The 15,715-nt window shown below is 50.4% G+C and overlaps 1 protein-coding gene across 1 annotated transcript in view; it reads right to left on the bottom strand.

The window, feature by feature from the left end:
- VAC14 (VAC14 component of PIKFYVE complex) overlaps positions 1 to 14,988 on the bottom strand; it is a 79,507-nt gene extending 64,519 nt beyond the window's left edge. Inside the window, exons 1-9 of the mRNA XM_082269664.1 lie at positions 14,757 to 14,988; positions 11,770 to 11,920; positions 10,347 to 10,514; positions 9,600 to 9,662; positions 7,139 to 7,246; positions 6,383 to 6,492; positions 4,213 to 4,319; positions 1,156 to 1,290; positions 930 to 1,073 (exon numbers count right to left, since the gene is read on the bottom strand). Coding sequence (XP_082125790.1) covers positions 930 to 1,073; positions 1,156 to 1,290; positions 4,213 to 4,319; positions 6,383 to 6,492; positions 7,139 to 7,246; positions 9,600 to 9,662; positions 10,347 to 10,514; positions 11,770 to 11,920; positions 14,757 to 14,860 — 1,090 coding nt within the window. The 5' untranslated portion in view covers positions 14,861 to 14,988. The remainder of the gene's footprint in view (positions 1 to 929; positions 1,074 to 1,155; positions 1,291 to 4,212; positions 4,320 to 6,382; positions 6,493 to 7,138; positions 7,247 to 9,599; positions 9,663 to 10,346; positions 10,515 to 11,769; positions 11,921 to 14,756) is intronic.
- Positions 14,989 to 15,715: the final 727 nt, after the last annotated feature.

Below are 15,715 nucleotides of genomic sequence, written 5' to 3'. Positions count from 1 at the left end.
AGGTGGAACGCATATACCTTTAAGCCGTATGACATCATCACTGAGCGCCGCTCTGAGCGGCTATCTCAATCGCCGGCTTTCTCTCTCAGGTTGTTCGTTCAAACCGCATGCTTACAAGCCTTGTCTTATGCTGCCGGAGCCTCCAGCTATTCTCTTTACCTGGAACAGACCGGAACCTCGATACTGATCCCGTATCTCGCTACCGGATCACTCCCTCACTACCGGACCCCTCTACTTACTAACCTTACTAGTGATAAGTACCCCACAGGGGATTCCTCCATAACAAACTTACACTATCTACTTCTGCACATTAAGGACTGTTACTATCTATGCATTACTAATTCTATCATCTGCACTGTTACATAGATTGTTAGCTCTTGAGTCTACTACCATCTATCCTTGCACTGGGTTAGTCTCTCCTGTATATCATCTGCTGTCCTTAACACCTATTACCATACATGATTACTAACCTATCTGCATCCTACCTATTACCGTCTACTACTCTCCTGAACATTACTATCAAGTGCTTATCATTTCCATCACTGCTCACCCCTGTCCCTTCAGCACATCACCTCTATACTGTCATATACATCCTATCACTCCAGGAACATCTTATTGAGTGTGTATATATCTGTATGCTGAAGCAGGCGGGTCCACAGTGATGAGTCTGGAGAGTTGGATCTGGTAATTCAACACATCTCTACATGACTACTGAGTGGAGATTCTGCAGCTGCAAAACCAGCTTACTATAAAAACGCAGGAGCGTTACAAGTATTCACATGATCATTCTCATCATACGCCCTGCACAGTGATCGCATCATCATCCACCACGAGACAATCAACCCACACTACACAGACTGCACACAGTGATTTGATGAGCCCATTACCCCACAATACCCAGAACGCTCACAAGGATCCAACGCTCTTACCGTGTCCCTCGGTCTCCGGGTGTGTGCTGAAATCCTCCTCGGGTGGGGCAGTTGGTAAAACACTTGTGTCATCCGTCTCGTCGTCTTCCGGGGTGACCAGCTTCATCAGGCTCTGGTTACAAACGTTCGCCACCTCCTTAATGTCTGCAGGGAAAGTTATATAAGGAAACAAGACAAATCGCATCATAACTGCCACCATACTGTGCCCCCGACACACAAAGGATACTCTTCTTGCGGTCATCGTATGACAGGCAGGGCAGCACGGCAGTCAGAATCCCAGACGAATACGGCAGCATCACCCTTCCCGCCAGCTGCAGGAACTCTCTCATCCAGGACATGGCGGTGAGCTGGATCAGATCATCTGTGGAGGGACAGAAAGTGAATGACGGTACAGGCCCAGCGAGTGACATTTCCCTCCGACTACATCTACACTGACCCAACTCACACCCAAAACCAACCATCCCAAACCCTGCCCAAAACATTAACGTCCCTAAGGTCAGCACCACAGGAAAACTTCCCTGCCATGGTAATGATCCAGATCAGTGACAGCAGGATGAGCGTGGGGGAAGGGCTATTCTTCACCAATGGCTGATTTAAATTGAAGAGCGGATGTCGCTATATTGTGTAGTATTTCTCAATACAATGCTGCCATCCATTAAATACATGATATGTTATTGAGCCTTGTTGAAAGAACTGAAATCCAATGAATGAAAGGGGCAGGTCAAGGACGCTCAGCCTGGGGAGGAAAGGGCTACATGATGCTGGACATCCTCCAGCCAGAAAGTAAGGCGGCTCTATCGGATCTACTGCAGCTCCTAATGCAGGTTGTGGGAAGCGCACAGTGTGCTGCAAAATCAGAGTAAGCCATTTTAGGAGAGGTCCACTTTGATGGAGGTTTTCTATGAACCGACCATAAGAGGTTAGGAGATTTTCTGCATTTCAGTAAAATGTTTTCATCTCCAACAATGAGATTATGAAGATGTCGCCATGTGGGCATGTCCTATCCTCTCTGCCAAAAAAATTGGGCTTTTCTGCAAACGGGTGGAAGTTTTCCATCATAAATTTACAATATATGCTATAGGCCTTCAGTTTAGTAACAAGCAGTGTCAGAAGAGGGGTGGGTGCTGTGTCTGTCAATGAACCCAGAGAAATTGATTTTACGGAAGACGGAAGTACAAGAATTCAATTTTCTTTCGTTCATTGGCGGACACAGCTCTCCATCACATCAAAAGGCATGCAAAGCAAATTCCTTAGGATATTTGGGCCCGAGACACAGTGAAGGCAACACAATGTCTTCATTCAAATGAAAATCAGAGACTACCTTAGGAAGGAACGACAGAGATGGGGCGAAGAACCACCTTATCTTTGTGGCCCACCAAGTAGGCGGTACGACAAGAGAATGCTGCCAGTTCTGACAAAGGTGATAGCCACCAAAAAGGCCACCTTCTGGGACAGCGTAAGCAGGGGAATCTCCCGAATATTCTCAAAAGGGAGGATTCTGGAGAACCTAAAGCACCAAGTTCAGATCCCACGGCAGTAGAGTAGACCACACTGGTGCGGTCAGATGTCGAACCCCTCGAATAAACGTACACATCAGGGAGTGCTTGGCCAGAGGTCGCTGAAAGAAGACTGCCAAGGCATGCGGCACTTGATGGTACTCAAAGCCAATTTCTGCTCAATACCTCATTGAAGGAAGGTCAAAATCCAAGCCACCGAAAAAAGAAAACCAATAGACTCACACCACGAAATGTACAATTTCAACGTACGATGGTAGATATTCCTAGGGGTGGACTTCCTGGCTATCAGCAGTGTCGAAATCACTGACCCAGGCAAACATCTATCCTTCAGCACCTGGCTTTCAACAGCCAGGCCGTCAAAGCCTGCGACTGTAAAGCAGGATGGAAGATTGGTCCTTGGGACAAAAGATCCTCCCGGAGAGGCAGCCTCCAGGGAACGTTGATGACCAGTCGCACCAAGCCGGCGTACCAAGACCGGAGAGGCCCGTCCGGGGCCACCAAAATGACCGGAATTCCTTCAGCCTCGAATCTGCGCAAAAGCCGCTGCAGAAGCTTGGAAGGAGGAAAGGCGTAGATCAGATGATACTGGCCACCAGAGTGTCTGTGGCATCCGCCAGAGGATCCCTTGACCTTGCCACAAACCTGGGTACCTTTCTGTTTAGCTGGGACGCCAACAGATCCACCTTGGGGTTGGACTCCCCTTGGCTGTGCCTGGATCACTGGACGGATTGACTGTTGGCTCCCGGTACGGATCCGGTCGGACGATGCCACAGCGGTCGCCTATGTCAAACACCAAGGTGGAACAAAGTGTGTTGGCGGCCCTGGAAGTATCCGACATTCTACGGGGGGCAGAATGCTTCATTCCGGCCCTCTCCAATGGTACACATTCCAGGAGTGAAAAACTGGAAGATGGACTATTTCAGTCGGCAGGCGTTGGACCAAGGGGAGTCCAACCCCAAGGTGGATCTGTTGGCTTCAATGCTAAACAGAAAGGACCTGAGGTTTGTGGCAAGGTCAAGGGACGCTCTGGCGGACACCACAGACAGACACTCTGGTGACTCTGGTGGCTCCATGGGGTCAGTATCGTCTGATCTACGCCTTTCCTCCTCTCAAGCTTATGCCACGGCTTTTGTGCAAGGCAACAAAGGAGTGGCTCAAGAAGAAGCACATTAAGGTCATGGAGTGGCCTAGCCAATTTCCGGACCTTAATTTTATTATAAAATTTATAGGGAGATCTGAAACTTCGAGTTGCCAAGCGACAGCCAAGAAACCTTAAGGATTTAGAGAAGATATGTAAAGAAGAGTGGACCAAAATCCCTCCTGAGATGTGTGAAAACCTGGTCACCAACTACAAGAAATATCTTACCTCTGTGCTTGCCAACAAGGGTTTCTCAACCAAGTACTAAGTCATGTTTTGCTTGGGGATCAAATACTTATTTTACTTACTGAACTGCAACTCAATTTATAGCATTTGTATTTTGTGATTTTTTCTGGATTTTTGGTTGATATTTTGTCTATATAATTTAAAATACACCTATGATAAAAAATTAGACCCTTTGTTTCTTTGTAAGTAGGCAAACTTACAAAATCTGCACGGGGATCAAATAATTATTTTCCCCACTGTAAGTACCTGTAATAAATAAATAAATAATAAAACAAAACCAGCGATCGAGGGGAACCACAAAAATCTCTCTAGCACTCCTGATATGGAACGTTCTCCAAAATATCAGAATATATAAAACCTGAACCAGACTGGGAGGACCTACCTGACGACTGACAGTGAATGACGAGGATATTAGCCATTTCCGCAAACTTCACACTTTCCGGAAGCTTCTTTATTTCCTTCAGGAATTCTCCCAGAGAAACCTCACACCTGCAAGATGGGACCCAAAGTCAGTCCTTGCCTGTCCGTCAACAGCACACAGTTGCCGCATGTCCCCCCTTACCAGCCGGGACTATGGCAGACTTACTGCACAAGTTCTGGTGAAATCCAGGAGTTGTGAACGCAACTATCAGCTTTTAGATCCATCTTTCCCATTTATTCAGGAATAGGGTTCCAAATGTGATTCTGAATGGTTGGTGAGAATTGCCATCCTCACACAACTCCACCTTTCTGATAAACCCAGCTAATGATTCTTTCACTTAGCTTTTATTAAAAGAACAAAGTACAGTCGTTAAATTTGTGAATACAATACAGCCCAAATACAATGGGCATAAAAAAGAACGACCCCCCGACCCCTTTAAAATAATAATTCTCTGTTGCATTGCAGCCTGGAAAAAAGACAGACAAGTTTTTGTTTTATCCAGCTGTATTTACTTATAACATCCAAGTGAAAGATATAAAATCAAGATGTCAGAAAGAAATAAAAAAAAAATAAAAATTAAAAAACAGATTTACTGAGTTGGAAAAATGATCACCCCCTAGTGTCAGAATTTTGTTGAACCACCTTCTGCTTTAATTACAGCCTTCAGTCTGTTGGGATATGTCTCTACTAGCTTTGCACATCAAGACTTTGCAATATTTGCCAACTCTTCTTTGCAGAACTTCTCAAGTTCAGTTAAATTTGATGGTGACCGTTTGTGGACTGCAGTCTTCAAGACATTTTTCAATAGGGTTTACATCTGGGCTCTGACTAGGCCATGCAAGGACGTTCAACCTTTTTCTCCTTCAACCATTCTGTGGTCGTTTTTGCTGTGTGCTTTGGCTCATTGTCATGTTGGAAGGTAAACCTTCTTCCCATTGGCAACTTTCTGGCAGAGGGCAGCAGATTTTCAAGAATTTGGCAGTGTTTTGCCCCATCCATTTTTCCTTCTATCCTAACAAGTGCTCAAGTCTCTGCTGCAGAGAAACACCTCCATAACAGGATATTACCACCTCCATGCTTTACTGTAGGAATGGTGGTATTTGGATGGTGAGCGGTGTTGGATTTCTGCCAGACATATCGTTTGGTGTTGAGGCCCAATAATTCAATTATAGTCTCATCTGACCAGAACACCTTTTTCCATGTGGCTCTGAATCTTCAAGGTGTGTTTTGGCAAAGCTCAGTCGTGACTGCATGTGGCCTTTCATGAGGAGTGGCTTTTTTCTTGCAACCCTCCCATACAAGCCACATTTGTGGAGAATTTGTGATATTGTGGTCACATGCACACAATGACCACTCTTTGTCAAATTCCTGCAACTGCTTCAGAGTTGCCGTAGTCCTCTTGGTAGCTTCTCTGACCAGTTTCCTCCCGGCTTTTTTATTTCGTTTGGAGCGATGTCTGTGTTGTACCAAATACCTTCCGCTTCTTAAAGATTTCACTGTGCTTCTAGGCATTGGAAAAGCCTGAGGTTTTTTTTTTTTTAAATCCATCTCCTGACTTGTGCCTGTTCAAAATTTCATCCTGGAGATATTCTGACAGTGCCTTGCCAGTCATAGTTGATTGGTTGCTTCAGTTGCACTATCAGGAACTGAAATGCCCTTGTAAAGCTCTTTTCATGCTGAGCTAATCAAAATGACCCAAGCTGATCACAGTTTCACAGTTGAAAGTCAAATGTTTTGTGTGTCTTAGTGTTAGATCATTCACTTGGATGTTATAAGTTGCACTGAGTAAATACAGGTGGATAAAACAAAAACTGCATCTGTCTTGATTTTAGGCTGCAAAGCAACAAAATGTGAATATTTTAAAAGGGGGGCGATTCTTGTCTATACCCACTGTAAATAATCGCCCTTCTAGCAGAGTAGTAGATAATTCTACAACACAGAGGAATCTCTGCTGGTCGAAAGTATATAGGGCAGATCATTTCAAATACAAAACCCCTTGATTACCAAAAAGTACCATGTGTGAACAAACCCCAGCTGCTGATTCTCTGAGTTTAATTGAATTAGTTGTAGAATGTTCTGGTGAGATCGAGGAGCCCAGGAAGAGAGCCCAAAACAATCCCTGTTTACTTACATCTTCCGAATCTCTTTACTGTTATCTCCAAGGATCTGGAAGAGTCCATCCAGGATTTCCGGCAAATACTCCAACAGATTAATGTCAGGGACTGACTCCAACACCAGAATCTGAGAAGAGCAGAGCAAGCAACATTTAATCATCATCATAAAAATGCTTCACACTGCTATAGACACCCCCCCCCCGACCTTCTCCACCCCCCCCCCCACTGAGAACTCCCCCCATGATCCCAATGCAGTTTCTCACTGGACACCACTACAGCCCAACACTCCAGGAGATCTCCCATGACTCCAAGGCTGCTGCATCATTCCAAGAGCCCCCCACACACACACACACACATGAACCCATTACAGCCCCAAAATACCAGGAGTCCTCTCACGACCCCACTACAGTCAAACTATTACAGAAGTCCCCTGCAGGACCCCACTACAGTCTTACAATACCAAGAGTCACCCCAGGACCTCACTCCAACCCCAGGACTCCCTCCCATGACCTCACTATAGCCTTACAATTCCATAAGGTCACCAGGCCCTATTAGAGCCCCATCATTCCAGGAGATACCCTAAGATGCCACTTCAGCCCCACAATGCCACCACGATCCACAACTTTGGATGTTCCACTATACAATCCTCCCTACTCCAGGAAAACAACCCCCCTCACACACACAATCACACAACCTATTGGCCAATAAATATAATAGACAACTAAATAAAAGCAGCGTAATATTCTATAGACGGAGGAACTATAAACACTCACCCAGGAGATTATGAACTGCCGGGCGTACTGGTTGTTGGAGTAGATTCTCTCACGCAGAAGAGGAACGAAACTGACCAGATCGAACTTGTTACTTTCTGTCACAATATCCTGCAATGACGAGCTGAGTAACTAAATCATACTGACACCCCTCGCAGTCCAACATACAACAGATTACGGTCATCCGTGCTCTCCTAGGATGGACTTTGATTACTGAATACTGGGTTTATTAAAGATCACAATATGAAATAATTCTATGAGATCACGCTATGAAGTCTATTGTGAAGTCACGCTATGAGATGATGCTGTTAGGTCATGCTATGAGGTATGAAGCATTTTTCTGTTTAAACTTCACACAACTCCAGGAAATAGGATCATCTTGTCAGGACCTGGATCACCTACTGGTGACACTGTGCTTCCCAGAGTGGGAAGTTGTAGTTCCAGTTTCGACCAGCGAGTGTCTTCCAGCAGCCAGCAGATTCCAATAATCCATCTCCACCTGATGCTGGCTGCTGGGAGGGTATTTATTCCCACTTCTATTAGTCTCGTTTCACACTAGTGTGGCTTCAAAGTCACGCCGCACAGCGCGACTTCATCGGGGCTTCCAAATTACTTCTTTAACAGAAGTCAATGCAAGTCGCTCTGACCTTGTCCCCAAGAAGTGCAGGAACCTTTTTCTAAGTTGCAGCGACTTGTGTTGCTAGGATTAGAATGGCTCCATTGCACTGAATGGGACGAGACTTGTCAGGGGACTAAGTCCCCTGACAGGTCGCCCCAGCGTGAACCAAGCCATACACTTTGCTTTAGTGTTTTTCTTTGCTGCTAGATACTGCTGGTCACTTATCCTGAGCCTTGATCCTAAATTTTACTCCTGCCCTGCATTCCGGAACCCTACTGCCTTTTTCTACTCCCCTTCTACCCGATCCCAGTCCTGGTTCCCCCTTCCCATCTGTTCCCTGCATCTCCAGTTTTGACTGTTTATCCGTGTATCCCATTTTTGCACATATTGTATATATCTAGTTTATTAGTTGGGCTTCCTGTTACTAAGTTAGGCATATTGGATATATGGTTGTGGCTCACTTGTATCGTCACGTTCTCAGTGTTTCCTGATGTTTAGAATTCTTTTGATTTACCAAGTATGTATGTATGTATGTATGTATGTATGTATGTATGTATGTATGTATGTATGTATGTATGTATGTATGTATGTATGTATATATATATATATATATATATATATATATATATATATATATATATATATATATATATATATATATATATATATATATATATATGAGAGAGTCTGGTCTCGGCTTCCAAGTGTAGCTACGCAGATTTGGCCATTTCTGCTGTGAATTCCTGACATCTGTTGAATGGTATTTGAGGATGGAATGGATCAGCCATAATGGACCTACCCAAAACCAGGAGGTCAGAGAATTGGGACTTATAGGTGGGCAGCGTCATTGTGATGTAGTGCAGCACACTCTTGAAGAAGCTGGTCATCGGTGGAATATATACAGATGTTTATCCTGGACGGTTGTAGATTTTGTGTTATCTTTATCAACACATTGTGTTTTTACACATGTGAATGGATCAGCTGAACGCAGCCCATTATTATTTTATGTGAAAGAAATTCAAAAGATAAGTCCCGTTAAAGCTGAACTCCAGACACGAATTGATGGGGCACTTTAATCCTCAACACATTTGCTGCGTTTTTTTTTTTAACTTACAGTCAGTGCAAGTACCTGGATTAGATCTGGTTTCAGACTCTTGCAGTCCCTATACAGCAGAACCCAGAGAGGGAGAGGGAGAAGCAGCACAATGGACCAATCAGGTTTACTGCAGTGCAAAGACCATGCGGATAGGAGGAGACAGCAGGTTTTCACCTCTCAATGTCCAATAACAGACTGGGGGGAGGGACAAGACCTGTAAGCATTACTGAATTTAAGCAGAGAAAAATCTGGTCACCACTGCCAGACAAGGCTGTACTGAGTGTCAGAGCTATGTAAATCTCAAGACTGGATAGACAGAAATACAAATCCTTTGCTGGGTAGAACAGCTATTAATTTTACCCTTGTATTAAGCAGGTTGCTGGAGTTCAGTTTTGAAGGTCAGCCATTTTACTATATTAAAAAGTAAAAGGGGAATATACTTCAGGATTAGGTACCGCCCACCACCATCCCTGCATCCTATCAGAGGGCTTCATTGACCAAAACCAACACTCTTCATGAACTAGTCCTGCATAAGGGAAAACCCTAACTCTGCCCGGTCACACTAGACATTGTGCTGTGTATGTAGCAGGTGCAATCTTTGTTGGGAACCCCAAGTGTCAATGTGAGGGGTGCTGGTAAAAACGAGGGACAGTCTTCATTCGATAAATTCTGCCTGCTCTGGTAAATGTATTAGAACAAAGTCTAGCATGATCAGCCCTCACCCCACGCTGCCAAACTGTCACACACACCTTCAGCAGTCGGTCCAGAAGCTCAGATCCACTCTTCACGTTCGGGTCCGGGTCAGCGGCGAGCTGCAGGAAGAGAAGGGAGAGAATTGAAGGGTATTTACGACCCCAGCAGAACCCGCTTAACCAATCACAGACTTTTTCCCACCAGCTATGAACCCCACCTCCCACCTTTGTACCACACTCTCTTCAATCTCCTTGATCTGAAGGCTTCCCATAGATGGCCGATGTCTGCCCATTCCAACACCAGTCCCTCCAAGGCCAGGATCTCAGGGTCTCCAAGGATGATCACAGCAGCACCAGAACATTTCCCTACTCCCAACAAGCCCCAGATCATCATCCTACCTTCAACAGGCCAGGGAAAAAAACCCTTGCCCAGATGGGCCCCAAATCATCACCCTACCCCCAACGGGCTCTAAATCACTCTATCCCCAACATGCCCCAGAACCAACCCCCCCCCCCCCCCCCCCGATGGGCCCAAAATCACCACTCTACTCCCAATGGGGCCCCATAACATGCCTCTCCTCTCAGCGGGCCTCAGAACATCACCCCACCCTCAATGGCCCCAGATCACTCAAAATGGCCCCAGAACATGCCCTCCCCCGATAAGCCCTTGAACATCCTTCATCACCAAAGGCCATAAAACATACCCGACCCCAAAATGTCCCCTCCCCCCCCCAACAGGTGCCAGAACATCCTCCTCCATCTGACAAGTCATCACAGTGACATCGGGTACCAGTCCTCTGTTACCTTGCTGAGCCCATCGAACAAAACGTTGAAGTGAGGCAGGACAGAGCCCCGTGCCACTTTGACGATGTTGTACAGGGCCTCACAGGCATAATACCGTAGCCGACTATCTGCATCATTGAAGCAGGTGAGAACAGGCTCTATAAGTTCCCGCAGATACTGACCGGAGTCCTGCAAAACGACAGAAAGATGATGAAGAAAACATCATAAACTACAGCCCCTCCTGCACCCTGGATCCTCCCTGCCATCCCCTCTCCCTGTCATGCCTCCGCCCCATTCCTCCCTGCCCTCCCCTCCCTGTTACGCCTCTGCCCTGTTTCTCCCTGCCCTCCCCTCCCCGTCACGCCTCTGCCCCGTTAATCCCTGCCCTCTCCCCTCCCTGTCATGCCTCCGCTCCGGTCCTCCCTGCCCTCCCCTCCCTGTCACGCCTCCACCCCGGTCCTACCTGCCCTCTGCACACTGTCACGCCTCTGCTCCGGTCCTCCCCTCCCTGTCACGCCTCCGCTCCGGTCCACCCTGCCCTCCCCTCCCTGTCACGCCTCCGCTCCGGTCCACCCTGCCCTCCCCTCCTCCCTGCCCTCCCCTCCCTGTCACGCCTCCGCTCCGGTCCACCCTGCCCTCCCCGTCACACCTCCGCTCCGGTCCTCCCCTCCCTGTCATGCCTCCGCCCCGTTCCTCCCTGCCCTCTCCCCTTCCTGTCATGCCTCCGCCCCGTTAATCCCTACCCTCCCCTCCCTGTCATGCCTCCGCTCCGTCCTCCCTGCCCTCCCCTCCCTGTCATGCCTCTGCTCCGGTCCTCCATGCCCTGCCCTCCCCGTCATGCCTCCGCTCCGGTCCTCCCTGCCCTCCCCGCCATGCCTCCGCTCCGATACTCCCTTCCCGGCCCCCCCCCCCGGTACTCCCTGCCTTCCCTGTTATGCCTCCGCTCCGGTCCTCCCTGCCCTCCCTGTCATGCCTCCGCTCCGGTCCTCCCTGCCCTCCCTGTCATGCCTCCGCTCCGGTCCTCCCTGCCATGCCTCCGATCCTCCCTGCCCTCAATGTCATGCCTCGATTCTCCCTGCCCTCCATGTCATGCCTCCGATCCTCCCTGCCCTCCCTCCGCTCTGGTCCTCCCTGCCCTGCCTCCGCTCCTCCCTGCCGTTTCTCCACCCTAAACTGTACTAACCTCACACCCTTCCTTTGCCCCAAACGCTACTTGCCCACTATTTGCCTCTCTTTTCCTTAAATCCACCATGACCCCCCCAGGCATCTCCTCTACCCAGAGTCGTCAATGCTTCACCCTGAACTCTACTTGCTCCCACATATGCCCCTCCATGCCCCACACCCTCCTGTCTATACGCCCCTATAGCGTGATTAAGTTAACATAATGATGACATCACTTCCTGACACCCATACCCAGCATTGAGCTCTGAATTACTCCACCCACCTTTCCCAGAGCGATGGAGCAGGCTGCCAGTCCGATGAGCCCACCCTTCCGGCTGTGTGGGTGCTGGGAGAGTGCAAACTCCTGAGACAGAATCAGAATCACATGTTTGATCTGCACCGTGTTACTCTGAGCGACGAACTCCCGGACCAACCTGTGGAGACAAAAAGCTGACACTCCACCCACAACCAACACCAAGAATCCAAATGTCAGAAGTCTCACTCCTACTACTGCAGTCTCATCAGATAGGCAGAGCTGGAACCCAGGAGGAGTCAATGGGAAGTGTGAATGGAAGGACTCCAACCTGAACAGGGACACCGTGCACCAGACACTAGAATGCCGGCAGAGGGGGAGATCATGTGCCATGACACGGGATGGGTCGGTCATGTGACAGGTGTGGGGGGGGGGGGGTCTCTGCCATGGCACAGGAAGGGTCAGTCATGTGACAGGTGTATGGAGGTCTCTGCCATGGCACAGAGTGGGTTGGTCATGTGACAGGTGTAGGGGGGGTCTCTGCCATGGCACAGAGTGGGTCGGTCATGTGACAGGTGTAGGAGGGGGTCTCTGCCATGGCACAGGATAGGTCAGTCATGTGACAGGTGTAGGGGGGTCTCTGCCATGGCACAGGGTGGGTCAGTCATGTGACAGGTGTAGGGAGGTCTCTGCCATGGCACAGGGTGGGTCGGTCATGTGACAGGTGTAGGGGGGGATCTCTGCCATGGCACAGAGTGGGTTGGTCATGTGACAGGTGTAGGGGGGGGGTCTCTGCCATGGCACAGGGTGGGTCGGTCATGTGACAGGTGTAGGGGGGTCTCTGCCATGGCACAGGATGGAGGGGATGAGTCATGTGATAGTGTGGAGGGAGGGTCCTCTGCCATGGCACAGGATGGGTTGGTCATGTGACAGGTGTAGGGGGTCTCTGCCATGGCACAAGATGGGTCGGTCATGTGACAGGTGTAGGGGGGGGGGTCTCTGCCATGGCACAGGGTGGGTTGGTCATGTGACAGGTGTAGGGGGGGGGATCTCTGCCATGGCACAGGATGGGTCAGTCATGTGACAGGTGTAGGGGGGGTCTCTTCCTTGGCACAGGGTGGGTTGGTCATGTGACAGGTGTAGGGGGAGTCTCTGCCATGGCACAGGATGGGTCGGTCATGTGACTGGTGTAGGGGGGTCTCTGCCATGGCACAGGGTAGGTTGGTCATGTGACAGGTGTAGGGGGGTCTCTGCCATGGCACAGGGTGGGTTGGTCATGTGACAGATGTAGGGGGGTCTCTGCCATGGCACAGGATGGGTCGGTCATGTGACAGGTGTAGGGGAAGGGTCTCTGCCATGGCACAGGATGGGTTGGTCATGTGACAGGTGTAGGGGGGTCTCTGCCTTGGCACAGGGTGGGTTGGTCATGTGACAGGTGTAGGGGGGTCTCTGCCATGGCACAGGATGGGTCGGTCATGTGACAGGTGTAGGGGGGAGTCTCTGCCTTGGCACAGGATGGGTCGGTCATGTGACAGGTGTAGGGGGGAGTCTCTGCCTTGGCACAGGATGGGTCGGTCATGTGACAGGTGTAGGGGGGTCTCTGCCATGGCACAGGATGGGTCGGTCATGTGACAGGTGTAGGGGGGTCTCTGCCTTGGCACAGGGTGGGTTGGTCATGTGACAGGTGTAGGGGGGGGGGGGTCTCTGCCATGGCACAGGATGGGTCGGTCATGTGACAGGTGTAGGGGATCTCTGCCATGGCACAGGATGGGTCAGTCATGTGACAGGTGTAGGGGGGGTCTCTTCCTTGGCACAGGGTGGGTTGGTCATGTGACAGGTGTAGGGGGAGTCTCTGCCATGGCACAGGATGGGTTGGTCATGTGACAGGTGTAGGGGGGTCTCTGCCTTGGCACAGGGTGGGTTGGTCATGTGACAGGTGTAGGGGGGTCTCTGCCTTGGCACAGGGTGGGTTGGTCATGTGACAGGTGTAGGGGGGGGATCTCTGCCATGGCACAGGGTGGGTTGGTCATGTGACAGGTGTAGGGGGGTCTCTGCCATGGCACAGGATGGGTTGGTCATGTGACAGGTGTAGGGGGGTCTCTGCCATGGCACAGGATGGGTCGGTCATGTGACAGGTGTAGGGGGGTCTCTGCCTTGGCACAGGGTGGGTTGGTCATGTGACAGGTGTAGGGGGAGTCTCTGCCATGGCACAGGATGGGTCGGTCATGTGACAGGTGTAGGGGGGTCTCTGCCTTGGCACAGGGTGGGTTGGTCATGTGACAGGTGTAGGGGGGTCTCTGCCTTGGCACAGGGTGGGTTGGTCATGTGACAGGTGTAGGGGGAGTCTCTGCCATGGCACAGGGTGGGTCGGTCATGTGACAGGTGTAGGGGGGGTCTCTTCCTTGGCACAGGGTGGGTTGGTCATGTGACAGGTGTAGGGGGAGTCTCTGCCATGGCACAGGATGGGTCGGTCATGTGACAGGTGTAGGGGGGTCTCTGCCTTGGCACAGGGTGGGTTGGTCATGTGACAGGTGTAGGGGGGGGATCTCTGCCATGGCACAGGGTGGGTTGGTCATGTGACAGGTGTAGGGGGGTCTCTGCCTTGGCACAGGGTGGGTTGGTCATGTGACAGGTGTAGGGGGGTCTCTGCCTTGGCACAGGGTGGGTTGGTCATGTGACAGGTGTAGGGGGGGGATCTCTGCCATGGCACAGGGTGGGTTGGTCATGTGACAGGTGTAGGGGGGTCTCTGCCATGGCACAGGATGGGTTGGTCATGTGACAGGTGTAGGGGGGTCTCTGCCATGGCACAGGATGGGTCGGTCATGTGACAGGTGTAGGGGGGTCTCTGCCTTGGCACAGGGTGGGTTGGTCATGTGACAGGTGTAGGGGGGAGTCTCTGCCATGGCACAGGATGGAGGGGATGAGTCATGTGATAGTGTGGAGGGAGGGTCCTCTGCCATGGCACAGGATGGGTCGGTCATGTGACCAGCGAGGAGGGGGGGGGGGGGGAGTCTCACTTCTCGATTTCCAGAGCCGCCACCTTCCTCTTCTCGTACATCTTGTCGGTCAGGGCCCGGACAATGTTGGGGGTGAGCGGGGACAGATCCCGCTCCGCGTTCATTTTCCTCACCGGCCGCCACTACTCGGCCACGCCCCTCTCCTATCATATGACCCGCACCGGCTACGATCGCCTGTCACGTGCAGCTCGCTCCCCTAGGCTGTCATGCGAACGGAAACCGCCCAGGACACAGCGCCAGCCCCCCTCCGCCTCGCTGATTAAACGATCCTGCAGCTCGTCTCCCCCCCGTGACACGCCCATTCCTCGGTTCTGTCATTATAGTGGGCGGAGACCCGTGAGTCTGTCAAGGATGGGCGGCAATAGGACAGGATGGAGGCGGGGTCATAATTAGCTGGGGAGTCTATTGAGATCCAGCTAATACCATGGAGTATCGTTCTGAGGGGCGGGGTCTCATCACCCATTCAAATGAAGTATTCAAATGAAAATCTTTCAACACCAGACGGAATATTATTCCCATTGGGCATGGACTCCTAGTACCCCTCCAGACAGAGTATTACCCCGGGGGGCGGGGTCCCTTATTACTCTTCCAGAGTATTACTCCGGGGGCGGGGTCTCTTATTACCCTTACAGAGTATTACTCCGGGGGCGGGGTCCCTTATTACCCTTACAGAGTATTACTCTGGGGGGCGGGTCTCTTATTACCCTTACAGAGTATTACTCCGGGGGGCGGGGTCCCTTATTACTCTTCCAGAGTATTACCCCGGGAGCAGGTCCCTTATTACCCCTCCAGAGTATTACCCCGGGGGGCGGGGTCCCTTATTACCCTTCCAGAGCATTACTCTGGGGGGCGGGTCTCTTATTACCCTTACAGAGTAGTACTCCGGGGGAGAGGTCCCTTATTACCCTTCCAGAGTATTACCCCGGGGGCGGGGTCCCTTATTACTCCTCCAGAGTATT

Source organism: Pelophylax lessonae, assembly GCF_965119305.1.
Source record: "Pelophylax lessonae genome assembly, chromosome: 10".
NCBI classification, from domain to species: domain Eukaryota; kingdom Metazoa; phylum Chordata; class Amphibia; order Anura; family Ranidae; genus Pelophylax; species Pelophylax lessonae.
The sequence above is the reverse complement of the archived record's forward strand: the minus strand, read 5'-3'. Positions and strand labels throughout refer to the sequence as shown.